Source organism: Bactrocera oleae, chromosome 3, assembly GCF_042242935.1.
Source record: "Bactrocera oleae isolate idBacOlea1 chromosome 3, idBacOlea1, whole genome shotgun sequence".
Taxonomy (NCBI): domain Eukaryota; kingdom Metazoa; phylum Arthropoda; class Insecta; order Diptera; family Tephritidae; genus Bactrocera; species Bactrocera oleae.
The window spans coordinates 74,759,020-74,777,671 of record NC_091537.1 but is presented as its reverse complement, the minus strand read 5'-3'; the positions used below and the strand labels follow the sequence as shown (position 1 = coordinate 74,777,671).

At 32.8% G+C, this 18,652-nt stretch overlaps 1 protein-coding gene across 2 annotated transcripts; it reads right to left on the bottom strand.

Annotated features, from left to right (window-relative positions):
* Nucleotides 1-2,943: 2,943 nt before the first annotated feature.
* Nucleotides 2,944-18,490, bottom strand: LOC106625883 (uncharacterized). Of its 2 annotated transcripts, none has more exons than XM_036376586.2 (4): nucleotides 18,141-18,490; nucleotides 16,059-16,938; nucleotides 5,078-5,371; nucleotides 2,944-4,987 (listed from the first exon to the last, which is right to left on the bottom strand). In XM_036376586.2, exons 2-4 carry the CDS (start codon nucleotides 16,929-16,931, stop codon nucleotides 4,625-4,627), a joined length of 1,530 nt encoding a protein of 509 aa, XP_036232479.2. In that variant the 5' UTR covers nucleotides 16,932-16,938; nucleotides 18,141-18,490; the 3' UTR covers nucleotides 2,944-4,624. The 2 variants fall into 2 exon arrangements, with proteins under 2 accessions (XP_036232479.2, XP_036232480.2); XM_036376587.2 differs by lacking the exon at nucleotides 18,141-18,490 and adding an exon at nucleotides 17,566-17,888.
* Between the last annotated feature and the right edge of the window lie 162 nt (nucleotides 18,491-18,652).

Sequence of the window (18,652 nt, the reverse complement as noted above, 5' to 3'; positions counted from 1 at the left end):
AAACAATTGTCACAAATCCAATTGCATTTCTAATAATCAAATATACGCCGTCTTCGGTTCGCTGATCTCCAATAAAACTGAGTTGAATTAAACACAAAAAAGTATGTGAGAAACACTTTTACCAGTTGCTTGTTCGATTCGCCACTTTCCAAAGTATTTATCTACTTATTACTAGGTTTAATACATTAGCCGAATCGTAGTTAGTCTAAGGTAATCCTAGGTCTGCTGTATAATAGTCTTCTTTAGGCAGGTTAAAAAAGGCTTTAACAGTTTGCCACAGTTTATCGGCGTCAACTTGAAGCTTGGGAATCCCGTCCGGGTTTCATGGATTTGATTGCCAAGATGAGAGAGTATGACAAGAAGTGATTTGTGGGGTTCAATTTGGCCCACAAAGGGTGAATCTTTAACTCTCAAGATTTCATTCACATTATAAGAGTTAACGAGGATATATCTCTGTAAAAGACATCCAGTGCATATTTACGGGTCAGATTTTTCTCATGATCTTTCTTTCGAAGATTTGGTTTTGTCCTTTTCGAGTAGGGTCCACGATTCTACATCGCAGCACAATACGGATCGAATAATGGTTTTGTATAGAGCCAGCTGACATTGCCTATTGATTAGCTTTGGTTTGAACAGTTTAATTAGGGACGCGTATGACCCACTGGCGGCTTGTACTCTATTTTCGATAGTCAGGCCTGTTGAGTTATCGCTAATGAGTTCGAAGCCCAAGTAAGTAAAGGCTTTACACTTTCAAATTCGTATGGGTCAATTTTCAAGCGGTTTTGTGTTTTCATCATCATATTAAAGCTATTGAATGCTTCCTTGAAATCAACAAATAGCATATGTTAATCTATACTGCGCTCATAACATTTCTACATAGACTGTTTGGGAGAAAAAATTTGGTCTACTGTTGACCTTTGGAGAATGAGGATTAATATTGGTGTATTTCAATCTTGTTTCAGATCAATGTCGTCAGGTGATGAATTCTTTTAATAAACAGGATGCTTGCCCGCCAGCATTCAACAGTTCTTTGAATGTTCAGCCCTTCTCTATACTTTTCTCTTCTTATCTGTAAGTATTTCGCCTTTTTTGCTTCTACATATTTTTAACCTCGGTTGAAATCCTCGTTTTTCTAGCTTCAATTTTTCTATAAAATTTGCGGTAATGTTTGTCGTTAAAATCTGCACACAGAGTTTCTAGGTCTTTCCTCATGGATTCTCTTTTGTTTTTCTGACACGTTTTGGACGCTATACGCTTTCTTCAATGTATAATTCTTCAGCGGCTCGGGCTTTTTTAAGAAGCGAGTTATTAAACCACTAAAGCTACAATAAATCAATAATTAAATGCAGTGGGAGTGGCACCGCCCACATTTTGGTGAAATCACATATCTCAAGACCCTCTCGACCAATTTCAATCAAATTCGGTACATAACATTCTCCTCACAGTTCTCCTCGGACCACAGCCACGCCTGTTTCCCATATAAAACAATTTTACACTCCATCTAATTCTTTCACTTTCCAGTATACAAATCAAGCACCAATAAATGTATCAGCATTAAATTTTGCATAAATAGTGCGCCGAAAGTAGACCACCTTATGACCAAAAATTTTCAAAATAGGACTGCAAGTATTCAAGCCCCAAACACCGAATATGTAAACCCCAGTTCCTACAGTGAATATTTTATCGAAAATATCGATCAATCTGTGAGTTATGTTATTTAAATTCGGAGCAAATCCTTTTCTGGTAAAAAGAGGCCTGTATGTCAAAAATGGGTTGAAGCAGATGAAGGCTTCTCTTAGACACCATATACCTAACATAAAGATCTTCGAACTTTCGGTTTTCTTTATACCAATATGTGAGTTATCATAGTGAAAACGAGAGAGTGTGGTTTACTAATAGCAAATAAAATCGGGTGAAAACTTGCCCTGCCCACATAGATAACTAATATAACAATTAATATTATATTACAAATATAACTGGCATTACAAGTACTCCTTGAAAGTTGCAAGAGTATAAAATGTTTGGTTGCACCCCAACTTAGCTCTTTTTTTAGTTTCACTTCCAGGAATATGTGTTGCAGCAATTGTGATACAATATTTTAAAATTTTCCATTCTTCCTCGACGCTGTCAGATAATTTTGGTTGCTTTAACTCTTCACCGATTTTATTCTGATATCTGCTTTTGATCACGAGGTCCACTAGTTTACTAGTGTTCCACTGTTTTCTTTTAACTCCTTTGATTTTCACCATGTTCGAGAGTTAATGTCACCGTATTATCCTTACTAAGGGTAAGTAGCAACTAGGTGGGAAATCAACGAGTCCCACCATTATGTACCATAAGCGCTGTTTCGATTGCCCAGGAGCTAAGGATGGCTCAAAAAACTGTTTGATATCATTTAGGTATAACTCCAAATAGAAGTGAAAATCGACCATCTCACTTTTGTGCAAACAGCGACAATGATTTACTTGAGAGTGGCATTATGTAATTACCTTCAAAATGCCAACAAGTTAACAAACTAAACGGTGCATATTTCGTCAAAATCGGAAAATTCTAACAATGTTAAATAAGCCCTTCAATTCAAAGTTTCAAACTTGCTCTAGTCTATAGTTTTTTTATTACATAGAAAGAGGGATGCACAGATCTATGGGAAAGGCTGAATGTCTTACATTTTTTTAAATTCAATGGCGAATCATTTTTATCACACCAAGCTAGCGAATTGTTAAATTTTATTTGCAACTGACACCTTTTACCCGTTGAAATATATGATTTAAAAAGCCTTATGTTGTCGACATATAATAAAATTTTAGAGTACTCTATTAAAAATCTTGTTAATAAATAATAACAGAATAGAGCCAAGATGATTATCTTGTGCAACACCTGAAAAATCATTAATGGAATGGAATGAAGAGCTTATTAATGACCAATAATTAAACACTTTAAAAGTTCATTTGATATCGAATTTAAATTTTTTTTTGATTTTCAATTAATTACAAATATATTTTTACAACTGGTAAATTAAAGTTTTTAAATTAGATACACACTTAACGGATTTTCTATATAAGAAACTTGGTTTAGCTATTACAATGAATGAACTTTTTTGTAAGTTGAAATTTTAATTAAATATTTGGTATTTGAATATTTTCGCTAATCGTCAAGAAACAATGTTTATTAGTTATTATTAAACATAACCTCCAAAATTTGATGATTTTAAAATGAGAGGTATGAGTTGTTTACATTAAAAAAAAGGCTTTCTTTTTCGTATGCGAATGCGTCTGTATGTATACAGTTTCTTAATAAATAACTAATATGTTTGCCTCTAACGCATTTTCCTTCTATTTAATACATAGTACATGTGTCTTAAAATTAAGCTAAAGGCTTAATTCTAAGTTGTTTTAATAAAAATAAAGTAGCGAGATGATGAATTTCATATGTGTTCTGGGAGAATATGGTTAATAGAAGTGAAATATATTTAGATAATGGCTCCAATATGTTTTTTGATTTGAATACTCTTTTTACATTTTAACATGCATTTTCTTTTATAAAGTGGGCAAGTATTTTAAATTTTGTTTCAAAATTATTTGTTAAATAATATTCTTGTTTAAGAAATAAAGCACATTGTTAAGTATCTCACCTATTGCAAATAATCAATATTTTTTATTTGGTTATCGTTGCTGCAGTTGCAAATGAAGTAAAAGGATGAAAGTTATCACAATGCGTATGCTTCATAAAATATTAGCATCATAACAGTAGATACTAAAAGAGCAGATAAATATAAGTTAAATTGCATGTGACACTTGTATTTAATAGAATTTTAATTTTAGCGTTTATACATTTGCAATCCGCTTAACTTCTTCAGTCTTATTTAACTGTTACTGGACACGGTATTGATTGTTGTGGTATCAATAAAACAAAAAACTTTTTAACGTTTACCTTCTTTTACCACAGATTTAATCATACCTACCACAGTGGAGTCTACCACAACGGTATTTGTTATATTCTACCAAGGACTATCACTGAAGCAGCAAGCTGGTTGTTTTATGCTGTAACAACAAATCCCAGCGCTTTAATGTTGTTAGTATTGTACAAATTAAATTACATAAGTGTCTATAATGCCGATAAAATTTACTATTACAGCAAATTACGATGTAGCATGAAACAATGGGTTACTTATAACGTTTATCGAAATAACTATGAATGTAATTTCACTGCTTTTGTATTATAATAAAAATTAAAAACATCGTTAAAATTCTCGCTTTACAACCTTTTGTTGTAGCGTGCAGGTAATAGGATGGTAATTAAATTATATTTTAATTTAACTTAGACTATTTAACATTACACTTTTAAATACCATGTGCACTAAGACGAGTGATAAATTAAATAAACAGTTAGTTTTTGTTTTTGTTTGTTGGCTTGGTGCAAAAGCAAAATAAAATCTACTATGCACAGAATAAAGTACTAACTACCGCGATTATTATTTTATTTAACTTAACCGAGAGAAAATTATTTAAAAACTTGTCAAACAAAACCGTGTTTGACAGTTGCCGTGGCATATGCATATTTTGCCAGTGCTGCTATTTCTTTTTATTTTTTGCAACTTTTGTATGCCTTACGTGTTGCTGCGCAATCAACTAGTGGTGCTGGTTTTGCTCTTTGGCGATTCCACGGCTGCTTCCTCGATCGCTGGCGCAGCATCAGCGCTCTTGTGTTGACCATTAGTGCTAGGCAATGCCTCAATATCGGGCACCTGCACTGGCGGTGGTGGCGTAGCACCTTCGGCGCGCGCCAAATTCTGTCGCTGGTCGTAGATTTCATCAACCAGTTTCTTGATGAATGGATGATTGAATTTACCTTCAGTAGAATCGAAGAACTCCTGATGTTTCAAAAGACAATTATCACGTTTCTCATATTCAAATGCTTGCATAATCATATCGAGTCGATCGAGGTCTTTGACAAATTTCGATTCAGCGCTTTCACCAGCTTCGTATTCCTGTAAGTCAGGCGACAAAAAAATAAATAAATAAAATATATTATATATATATATTATATATATATATATATTATATATTTATATTTATACCTCAAAAAGTTCCATGATACGCTTGCCGCGCGGTTCTATTAACTTGCAAATGTCTTCCATTGCCTTGAATTCCATAGCGCGTTTGTCCGTTTTGGAGACGCCACAAAACGGCGTGAGATCGCCAACTACACTCTCAGCCAGATCGTGCACCAAAGCCAATTCCATGCAGCGTATCTGATTAAGACCTTCGCTACCGTCCAGTAGAAAAGTCATCATACTCATGCGATACATATGACCCGATATAGATTCGGGGTCACTGACGTTTCGCAGCACCCATCCGGTACGCTTCGTATGCTGAAATTATAGAGTACACTTATTAAATTGATTGTAATTAGAACATATGTATATTTTTCATAATTTATAGATGCAGCTAAGCTAAAATCAGGTATCAGCGAAGTGCAGTTATGATAAGTCAATATCATTTTTTATTGGAAAAAAATTAACTTTATTGCAGCAGTAAACAGCATATAAAACCTACTGTTATCGCGTTTATCTAATCTATGTGATGACGCCTTATAGTATTTGGTTATAGATATAATTAAATGCATTTATCATCGGCAATTACGATTTCCGATGAACGCATAGCCATCATGCGGCCGGAAAACGAACTGTTTCGATGGCGTCGGACCAAAGAGAAGGGTGTAAATTGAGTGGGTTTAATGGGTTTAAGGTCATACGGAATTAGTTTCAACCCGCCAAGAGGTGGTTAGTATCATGCGGGAACTCCATGCACACAGAACATAAGTTTTGTATGTCGGATCGTATAATATGTAGAAGTGTAACCTGCTACATTATCCGATTACTGCGAAAACTTTCAAACAGGATCAACGTTTCTTTGTTCTTTCTTCAGTTAGAGAAGTAAAGAAGCGAGAAAGTTTCATCCACTTTCAAACACTTGTCATCGCTTCCAGTGCCCGATGTCAATATCGTGGATCATCGGTGTAAGAGGTTATGGAAATTCTCTCTGGTGGAGAAGGCTTTTTGAAGATATAGAATTTAAACGGTAACGGCGAGGGGACATACAAGAACTGGAATACAAATGACTGGGAGAACGTCGTGTGTCTCGTGACGAGACCATAATAAAACGTTAGGGCGCGAATGGACCTGGAGAAGCGAGGTTGATAGGGTGGACGAATGGTGGCAGAGTCTTATACTGAGATTCTGCGCAATCATTTGCTTGGCACTGTAGAAGACTTAGGTAAAGAGGCGTCGGACATTGTCTTTCAACAGGACAATGACCTAAAACACACAGCACGGGCATCTCGCAAATGGTTCTGGGACAATAACATCAGTACACTAGATTGGCCTCCACAAACTCCGGACCTTAACCCCATCGAGCACCTGTGGGGTATATTAAAAAAATTGGTTGTAGGTGAAATCAGCTCATTGAGCGAATTATGGCTAAAGGTGCAGCAGGGGTGGAATTTTATTTCGTCAGAAACATGCGCAAATTTGTGCGCCAAGAAGAATCAAAGACGTTGTAGCCGCTAAAGGTGGTTATATGAAATATTATTATTCATTTTTAAAACTGATTACAACAGAGATATTCATGAAAACTTGTCACAATATGTCAATAAAATGATAAAAGTATTGCTTCGAATTAAGTTTACCGACAAAGAGCATTGTGCATAAGGTGACATAAACATACAAAGCATTGCCAGGCAAATGAATATATCGCTCACATTAAGACTTATTCTAGATGATCTCTATATGAAAGCCTACTGTCGTGGCTATCCAACTATCCTTTTTTACAGTTGAAAAAATGTTCACTGTTGAAGAAGTTTAAAAAAAAAAAAACGACAAAATCCACACAAGAACTTGCACAGACGCAAAAAAAAGTTGTTCCAAGGGTTTAACGCGGTCACCATTCAGGTGATATAATGGTTTCGTGGGAAGTCTCCTGTAAAAGCGTTACAACTCTTCCTTGTCTAAAAAGAAATTAAAACTTGGGGCAAAAGTGTGACGGCAGTATATTTAGCAAGGCGTGGTAAAGCAGTTAAGAAATACTCTCTTTGATAGAGAGCATTGGATCTTCCAGCAAGATTCTGCTCCAGCATACAAGTTAAAAACCACCCAGCAGTGGCTTAAAACATAAATTCCTGGTTTCATAGCTGCAGATGATTGGCCGCCTGGAACCCAGATTTGAATGCATTGGACTACAGCTTGTAATCAGAGTCAGAAAACACGGCCTCTCGAATACCACGCGGAAATTTTTCTCAAAAAAATCTTTAGCTCGAGGAGCGTCTTCAATACCAATAGAAACTGTGCATGCTGCTATTGTTCAGTTACCACATAGTTTGAGAGCTTTTGTGAAAGCAAAAAGTGACCATTGCAAATAAAATATTGTACTTCGCTCATTTAACATATGCAATATTAAATAAAATTAATTTTTTTTAAAAATGTATTATGGTATCATTTTTATAACGGGCTGACTTGTAACAGAACTTATGGCAGAACTAAGTACATACATACATATGTATGTATGTTACAGAAATATTTCTGTAAAATGCAACGGGAAACTGTATGCAATTATTGTTATTTATTTTTCCACCATTTCAACTGAGAAGTTTAACCTCAATCATTGCCACGTAAATAATGTTATGAAAGCTACAAGCTTGTAATTTTTTAACCAAATAAGCTGATTATTTATTTTTATTATAAGCGGTTATTTATTGCTTTTAAAACGGAACAATTTGTCACGCGTCAGTAAACTTAATCGCGACTAGGCGTGTAAACAGGGATATCTCTGCCTTTTAACATATATACATATCAAATAAGCATTTATTTTAAATACAACAATTAGACAAAGAGCTGCGGAGATGATGAATAAAATGAAACGCCCTTGATTTGCAAGAATTCTCCTACCGAAAAAATATTAAAGTAGCTACCCAAATTTTATGCCTACACCACATTATGCAACATTTAAAAAAAAAAAATATAACATCAAAGTAAATAAAAAATTAGTAAATCATTAAAATTAGAAAAAAAAAAATTAAAAAGTGAAATTAAAATAAATAAAAAATTAATAACGGGTGTTTTTTTAGAGGTATAGAATTTTAAATTGCAATAAACCAACGATGGATTATTCGATTGACATGAATTTTATTTATCCGAAAGATAATCTTGTGACATTACATTTCAAATATGATTTCTGGCATATGACCGCTGGCTCGGATGTAGTCCAATCTGGACGTCCAAGTTTCGATAACTTTTTCCAACATTTGTGGCCGTATATCATCAATAACACGGCGAATGTTGTCTTCCAAATGGTTAAGCGTTTGTGGCTTATGCGCATAGGCCAAAGACTTTACATAAATCCACAGAAAATAGTCTAGCGGTGTTAAATCACAAGATCTTGGAGGCCAATTCACAGGTCCAAAACGTGAAATTAGGCGGTCACCAAACGTGTCTTTCAATAAATCGATTGTGGCACGAGCTGTGTGACATGTTGCGTCGTCTTGTTGGAACCACAGCTCCTGGACATCATGGTTGTTGAATTCAGGAATGAAAAAGTTAGTAATCATGGCCCTATACCGATCACCATTGACTGTAACGTTCTGGACATCATCGTTTTTGAAGAAGTACGGACCTATGATTCCACCACCCCTTAAAGCGCACCAAACAGTCAGTTTTTCTGGATGTAACGGTGTTTCGACATACACTTCAGAATTAGCTTCACTCCGTAGCCATTCAACCAGAAGTGCGCTTCAGCGCTAAACATTGTATAAATCTACATCTATACAATGGTCTATTCATGATGAATTGCCAAACCAAACTGAGAACAAATCACTTGACAGCTGTTAAATCGGTCGCCATCTTGAACAGTAATGCCAACTTAAAGTTATATACCTCGAAAAAATAACACCCGTTTTAATATTGTACATAATTTTATTTCATAAATAAATTTAAAAAATGTGGAAAACGTTTGGCCTCAAGGGCAATCCCAGCAACTTCCAGCTAGTTTCATATGTTAACGTTCAAATTTCGCTTTTTTCACTGCTTTTGAGCTCTTCGAGTTTAATGTAACACTATTTCCCAAATTTCTCAAAGACTAATCTTGGTGATTTCTTTCGTTTTCGATATCTCGCAAGTAAATCAACCGATTTTGACCCGGTTGTTTTTGTTTTTTCAAGGTTTAGAACTGATTAGTTTTTGGTGTCGATCGTATCAGTCGTTTCGAAGTAATTTTTAAAAATTTTTATTTTTGAGATTTCGCGAAATCTCTTGGTCCGATTGGGTCCAAGCTGCCGGAATGCCGTTTAGTTTATTCAAATCGGTTGAGCCGTTTAAAAGTTATAAGAGGTTTACATACATCCACACACACATACATCCACACATACATACAGACATACGGACATCATCGTAGAAATGTTCGGGGAAGCTTCCTCGACCCTCAGAACGTCGAGATCTGTTGAGAACTCGATTTTTGCAAAATGGGGTGAAACCAATAACTTCCCGATTTTTAGAAAATTTTCAATTTTCTTAGCGGGTAGTTAAAAAGTGAATAAGTGAAATTAAAATAGAAATGTATTTGAATACAAAAATTAAAGTAATAAATAATTTTATTTCAACTTTATTTTTCGCTTTAAATTTTTTCAATTTTAAAAATATGGTATATTGTTTCTTCTTTTTTTTTATCACTACTTTATTTACTATTTTTTACTATTTTTTTTTACTACTTTTTTTACATCTTTTTTACTACTTTTTTTACTACTTTTTTTACTACTTTTTTTTACTACTTTTTTTTACTATTTTATTTAACTTTTTTAATTATTTAATTATAACCTGAACAGGGTATATTAAATTTGCCACGATGTCCGCCGATATCGGACAACTATAGCATATAGCTGTAATTCAAAACAGATGGATCAAACTCAAGTCCTCGTATGAAAACTGGTATATTTGACAAAATACATACATATATTTACGAAATTCCGCATAGATTATTATCCAAGACATCGCTACAATCTTCGAACATTTTGTTCAGACTACTAAAGCATATAGCTGCCATTCAAAATGACCGATCAAAGTCCAAATAAAGATATTTTTATACTTTTTTTAATGTTAACTTTATTTAATTATTTTTACTTCAATAATATAAAATATTGAAATATGTGTAAATTGCAAAAACAATAAAAGACAAAACAACTTTATGGTAACCCTACAACAAAGCATATTTTTATTAGAGTCTAATCCACATGACTTATCAATTCAAGCTAGATTATTACTGTAGTACTGTTGATAGATATACATATGTATATGTACAAATATATTTATGCATACCATGTGTATATAACCACAGAGCAACACTACAGTTGTGAATAGTATACACAATTTCAAATGATTTACATGCTTATCTTATCGCGTGCTATTATATACATATGTACATATATACTATACAAGTATAAACAGAAATCGTATTAACGAAAAAAGCACAGAGAAAGAATGTAATAAGCGGAAATGGAGACTCAAATTCATTTGCAACAATTTGGGGCATACAATTACTAAGCGATCTTAAGTGGTGTGTACTATATTCGACAGAGTCTTTTTTCAAATATTGTATTTATGTATTTGAATGATTTTTATTATAAATAAATTCTTCGAATTACTTACACTTGTTTATTTTATCAGCGCTTTACCAATTTTAACATTTCAAATTTTGCTTTTTATGTTGTCAATGATTATTTCAAAGTAATGCAGCTACTTTTATTCATTTCTCCTCTTTTATGTTATTTTTTGTTGATGCATACGTAATCAACACCTTTCTTCGGATTGCTCAAGTTTACGTGTCGGAACGTACGATAATAAAAATAATTAGCAAATATGCACATGTGTGCACTTCGTAAGCAAAGTGACGACTGAAATATTATATACATTTGTGTATATTAATTACTTAATAAACATGAATGTACGCAGTTTACACCGGACAATGCCTTACACTGAAGTGAAACTTGAATAGTAAAATCAACAGGGACAGTATCCAATTATAAGCTCTCAGTCGTAGCACAGTCATAGATTAGGACTAAGGAAACTTTCTAATTGATGTTTCCAAACATCCTAACCAGAATTTCTGACAGCCGTTGAAATTGAAAGCGTAAATCATCCAACTTTGACAGTTGACTGGTTTGGATAGAAACAACAACATCAATTTAACTAATAAAAAATGTAAACAAAGAAAATTGAAGGGCACGCGAAATTTAAATGTATTTGATAAAATGTTTCGTAACCTGATGCATCGGAGTATTAATTATAACGTGAAAAGTAGGGTCGATTAAAGAAAAAACGAATATTTTGTTTTCGCTTGGTACGCTGAAAAATAGGTTCTTATACATTTGTCAGAACCGCCGATATCGGACCACTATAGCATAAAGCTGCCATACAAACCGAAGGATCGGAATCAAGTGCTTGCATGGAAATTTTGACGAAATATCTTCATGAAATTTTGGAACGAATTATTATCTAAAGTAATAATTGAATCTCCGAAGCATTTTTTTTGATCGGATCAGTATAGCATATAACTGCCATACAAACTGATCGATCGAAATAAGAATAAGTAACTTTTTATACCCTTTATGTTATCAAAAAATGCACTTGTAAAGGGTGTTAAAGCTTCGATGCACCCGAAATTTTTTCTTGTTTTCTTATTATTAGAAAGAAAAATTCAATTCTATATGCAAAAATCAAGTTTTTTAACGTAAACTTATTTATTATTATTATTATTTTCCACGGGTTTTAAACGTTATCCAGTGTAATTGCACGATTATTTTCCAAATGTCAAAAATTTGTCAAGAAACATGTTCATTTTGAAAGCTGGTTGGACAGCTACCCGTCTATTAAATATCTAAAAAACTATAAAATATCTATAGAATATTTAGTCACAGCTCATATTCATAATTCATCATAAACAACAAAAAATATTTGTAGATTGTGGAAAAATAAACAAAAATATTTTTAAATTTTTATGTAAGTTTCTAAAAGTTATCAAACAGAAAATATTTGAAATAATTAAAATAATTAATTAATTTAATTTAAACAAAAACAAACAATAATATTTCTATTATCTACTTTTGTCATTTCATTTTCATCGCTATAAGTTAGTTCTCGTCTAGTTAAACGGAATGCAATATTTTATTAAATAGTGTGAGGCTTTACTGCTGGGTTTTTTAAGCACGTAATGCACGAACTTTGGAGAAGATAGCAAAAATAGTGCAGTAAAATGAAAATATATATATATATATATTGGACTTGTGTATGTGCATATTTAAACAAATATATGAACATATACATACGTTTAAAGTTAAATTGATGCTCACGTGAATGAATGAGTGATAATAAAAAAAGCAACAAAAAATAATAATTATAACCATTCACGGTAAGTAAAACGTAAAAATTTCTATTTATAACGAAAATAAAGTGTGCAATAAATGCATGTGAGTGCATGTGACTTAAATCTTTAGACAAGCGTTAATGAATAGAAACAATTTGAGACAAGAAATTGAACACATTCGCACTTGAAATTTATTGATAACTGACGGCAATACGCGATTTACTAGTTTTAATTTGTAGTTATGTACTACAGATTTCAATGATTGAAGGATGAACTTAACAAATTCGTTTATTTTCAAATAAAATTTTTAAGTAAATAAATAAAACCTTAAATTTTACTTTTCACGCGTAAAAATATCTCTTTTAAGTTGCAATGTTGCTGATGACATTGATCTTGGCCTTCAAAACAGAGAAAATCAAAATAAATACAAGACAAATGCAAAATGAATGAATGAGTAGAATATAGCACAAGCATTCTTGAAAAGTCGTCTATACAAACATAGTATGTGTGTATGTAAACCAAATGTACATAAGTATGATTATATTGAAATTATATTCAACATTTTTCTTGTGAATATTTTAGTTAAATATAAACAAAAAGTAAAAAAAAATTCATTTGACACTAAATTGTATTGTATTGAATTTTTTGTATTATTTAAAATATATTTAGGTACATAAAATGCTTTGTAATTTTATAACTTACATATATAGAGATAATGAAATTGAAGAACCTCTATTAAGTAGTAAGTTTGGCATAAAGAAGTGTTTTTCAAAACAACTTGGCAGCGAAGAAGTAAAGGGAATAATTAGCGAGAATTAAAAATTTTGGAATTTGAAAGAGACTTTACTACAAGATACTTTTTTGCATATAGTTATAATTGTTGGTGTGAGGAGTCGAAACGAAAATCGTAAAATTTTAAATTCTATATAGGCCTTTTTTAAAAGGAATCTGCATTATTGAAGTACAAAAACTTTTGACACCACATCTGTCAAGATTTAAACATCAAATTATTTATTTTGTTATTTTTTCAAAAGCTAGTGAGTGAAAGTTTGCTATGTTAATATTGTACAGTTAATTTATTTGCATTCAAAATTAAACATAGTAATTTTCGCATAGATTACAAAAATGTACAATGTATATATCTACACACATACTATGTATATCTTTCTATATATATGAACAAATGTGTGCTGTCCATACGTACATAGAGAGCGTGTGAATTTTATTTTTAAAAATAAATGGACTGCAAGAACGAAATGTACGCTATAGAGAAAAAAGATACATCGTATTCGGGACGGGACGAACGTGTTATTTAGAAAATAGTATAATTCTAAGTGAATTATACGACCCACAGAGCTATGTAAATGCATTAGAGGAAAGAAATATTTAATTTACCTCATTTGTACTATAACATTTAGAGCTATTCTGAATTAAAATATATTAAGTGAAAAAATATAATAGTATAAAAAATTTACTCAGGCAAGAAATTAATTTTCTTACATAACAAATAAAACTTGTGAGCAAAACACTCACTTTATCATAATTTAGCAAAATTAATGTGTAAAAAATTGAAGGTGTACTTATAATTACATAGAACATAAAACTAAAAACTACGCTGCATGATATTTGAAAAATGAATTTAGACAACAACTTTCATTTAAACAACAAAATGCTTAATATTTGTTTAGATTAACAGAGACATTGCACAAAATGATATCCCTGTTTATCATTGAGATCTAAGTAAATATGATTTAAATTTCGTTTATTTATTTTAGCAACAATTTATATAGAATATAATCAACGTGAGAACAAAGAGAAATTGTGTTATGAAATAACACACACCTAAAAAATGCAAACATTGCGTGAATTTGTGCGAAAAATTGTATACTGTGCTAATTTTTACAGCTTCCAGTTTTCCATTGCATAATTGTGTTCTTTATACCCTGAACAGGGTATATTAATTTTGCCACGAAGTTTGTAACACCCAGAAGGAAACGTCGGAGACCATATAAAGTATATATATAAATGATCATGTCCGTCTGTCTGTCCGTCCGTCTGTATATACGCGAACTAGTCCCTCAGTTTTTGAGATATCGATCTGAAATTTTGCACCTGTCCTTTTCTAACAAAGAAGCCGCTTATTTGTCGGAACGGCCGATATCGGACCACTATAGCATATAGCTGCCATACAAACTGAACAATCGGAATCAAGTGTTTGTATGGAAAACTCTTTCATTTGACGAGGTATCTTCATGAAATTTGGCGTGTATTATTATTTAAGGCAAATATCCAGTCCTTGAAGAAATTGTATAGATCGGGTGACTATAGCATATAGCTGCCATACAAACTGAACAATCGGAATCAAGTGTTTGTATGGAAAACTCTTTCATTTGACGAGGTATCTTCATGAAATTTGGCGTGTATTATTATTTAAGGCAATTATCCAATCTCCGAAGAAATTATTCAGATCGGATGACTATAGCATATAGCAGCCATACAAACTGAACAATCGGAATGAAGTGCTTGTATGGAAAACTCTTTCATTTGACGAGCTATCGTCACGAAATTTGGCATGTATTATTATTTAAGGCATTAATCTAATCTCCGAAGAAATTGTACAGATCGGACGACTATAGCCTATAGCTGCCATATTAATTGAACGATCGGAGTAAAGTGCTTGCATGGAAATTTTTTTTATTTAACGAGGTATCTTCACGAAATTAGGCACGAGTTATTGCTTAAGGCAACAAATTATTCTCCACAGAAATTGGTCAGATCAGATCACTATATCATATAGCTGCCATACAAATTGAACGTTCGGAATCAAGTTCTTGTAAGGGGCCTTTGGATTTGTGAAGGGTATTATAGCTTCGGCGCAATCGAAGTTAACATTTTTTCTTGTTTACTTTATTATTTAATCGTTGTGAAAAAAACTTACGATTTTCGTCAATAATGAGTAACTCGTATTATATACATACGTAAATACATATGTTTTAATTTGCTTAAAAAACGCCTCATAATAAAATATTGCAAGGGTCTAGGCGCGGCGGGTGTATTTCCACTGCAGCAAAGCTTTTCAAGTACGTCTATTATGTTTGTTGTTTGTTGTTTGTATACTATACATACTTCACGTCACTAAATTAATCATCAAACACAACTTTTTTATTTATCGATTAAACACTAATCTTTGTTGTTATTATTACAGCAGCACTAGCAATTGTAGTTTGTAGTGATTTGGTAATTTATTTGGGAGTGGTAGTCCCCAATTTTCCACATGTTTCCGTTACCTTATTGATTTAACCAACAGAAGTGTATTTTGTTAGCAAGTATTTGCATACGCGTATTAAACGTTGGCTCACTATTGCAAAAGTAATAGCAATGCTTTATTTATTTGTTATTAAAAAAGGTACGCCAAACCGGTTTTCATTTTATCATGCACCACTGGAAGTGCGGCTTGGCATATTTTGCAAATGCTTTATTATATGTTTATTCAATACCACACAGTTAATTTTTATCGCACATTTTTGCTAACCATATCACTCAAAATTGTATTGAAATATATTCAGTATGCGCTTGTGTGTGTTATACAATATGGTAGTGAGCAAATCAATAAATGTTATAAAGTTATTGCAAAAAAGTTTTCTTTTTGCTTACCTTTAAATTGCCAATTAACTCCATGAACTGTATTATTTGGCCCAGCCCGGCGTTGAAGCATGGCTTACCAGAAGAATTTTTGTGTTCATTGCCATTACAACTGCTACCATTACTAGTAGTATTTCCATCTTGTGACGTATGTTGCCCATTTGTGGTGGCCGCAGTTTGTTCGTCCTGCTTTAAGGTTTTAGGTTCAGCAGCCAGTGATGACATTGCGTTATATTGTGTTTGTTTATTTTCTAAACTTTGATTATTCTGTGTATGGAAGTGATGCAGATGCTGCTGATAGAACTTCTGTATCTGTTGAGAGCGTGTTATAGTTGCAGACACGATTGCTTTTCTATAATTTGAAGCATGCGCATTTGTTGTTGTTGTCGTCTTATATGAATTCACGTCAATTTGGTCTCGCGCACCAGCTCCGACACCACCGTTTTCAATCGCTGGCAAATCAACACTGACGCTACGTTGTGGACTAGTTCCACATTTAACTTCGTGTACTTGTGAATGCCGCAGTGGCTGATATGTTTGTTGTCGATGACTAGAATTAGTTGCCAGGAACAGCTGTTGCGTATTCTCAATTTGGTGGGGTTGCAGTTGTTGTTGTTGTGATGATATCATCTCATCGACTAACGATTGTGGTGACGTCACAATTGTCGGTGCCAATGCAAATGCACTTTTATTGGTTGGAGAAATTGCGCCTACAAACGCTGGTACCGCGGCCACTACATTTTCAAATTTAGTACTGGTCTCTGACGATTCAGCCACAATTTGATTGAAGTTTTGGTTTATTAACTCACCGCCAACATTTTTAGCCCTACTGTTTTGTAGCTTTCGGAGAGCTTTGATCACTTGCTGAATGGAGAGCATTTTCATCGAGAGGCTGACATGGGAAATGAAAACAGAGCACAAATGAGTATTTCAAGAAAAAATTGTAAATATGTACGAATTGGGTGTATGTGTCTAAAGTTTAAGTGATAAGGTTTACGCTAGACAGTAAACTGAATTACACGTAGGTAATTAATGTACTTTTACAAAACCAAAACAATTTAATTTATATTCTCTGTCTGCGCCTTTACTTTGTTATATGTATACACATAATTATATATGTTTATATAATTACATACATGCATACATATAGGTCTATAAAGTGTTATAATCAATTTCAATGTATACCTAGAAAATTAAAATAATTGATTGACAATTTGTTAAGAAACATATTAAGAATCACTTTGCGCAAGAATAAAATACTTTGTTTTTTCTCTTAATTAAATTAATTATTCTGACTATCACCAACTTCACAATGACTGAGAAATTTTAATTCATAATTCTAATATATTAATTTAAAATTCGTTATTTTCTTTACACACATGTAGACCTACTTATGTAGTATAAACTTATTCTATATATTTTTATATTAAGCTATAATAATAAATCCACTTAAATTGGCAAACCATAACGATTAACAACTTTTTGCATTGCACTTCGATATTACCACGGTGTTTCTCACCTTTCGCATTAGGCTCTAAAGATTTTTTTCAAATTTGTTTATTTATTATAAATATATATATCGTACACTTTTTTATTGTATTGTGCGCGGCACGTGTTATATCTCGGTTTCAACTTGCAAATTTCCGACACAACAATGAAGGACACAAGTGCATGCTTAGGTGTGCTGCTTTACTATGCGCCTCAGTTATCGCTTGGGGTTGCCTATCTCGTGGTTGTCGTGCTCAAATATTTTGTCGCCGACCGCCAAAAAGCTGTTGGCTATTGCCATTAAAGCAGCAAACAATTATTCGAAAGTGTTGAACGTATTGGTGAGGTAAATTAAAAATAAATACTTTACACTCTCGTCGTTTACCTCCTGCCCTTGGCCATCGTAATCGTTTGTTGTTGCTTTGATGCGTGTTATAGCCAAATCAATAGTAATTAACCAAGGTAAAAAAATATAAGTTTACATATCATTATCATTCTTATCTTTTACAAATAATTTTAAAAATTACTGATTTTGCACCCGCAACATATACCGTTATTGCATATTTACATTTCCACTTAAAGTATACATATGTAAACATTAATTACCACGTTTACTCCCACACCGTTTACAAATTACACTGGTGCTGCTTACATACGCCAGCTAAAAATACTGAATATTTTGAGAAATTTCTACAATTTTCCGCCTTTGTTTATTTATACAACAAAATAGTAATTAGTTTTAACTGGTATTTTTGGCTGAGGTTGAAAATGTGTCTCCTCACAGCTCAAATTTACCATCCATTCACTATATGTTCTACTTCAGTCACTTTGCCTGTCATTTTTATTAGCAAACTTTTAATATTTTATTTTTCTGATTTGAATAATACTTTATCATATTATAGCTGTTAGGATGATATTATATCCCATTCACAAATTTAATTAAGTAGAAAAATTCGGAATTAATGCAACTACACTACAAGGAGGAACTAAATATAATACATGAGGATATGAAACAACAGGGTTGTGAAAGCGTGTATCGTACGAATACAGAGAGGTTCAAGGTTCTAAAAAATCAAAACACAAACAGCATTTCTTTTATATATCGACATTAATTTTCA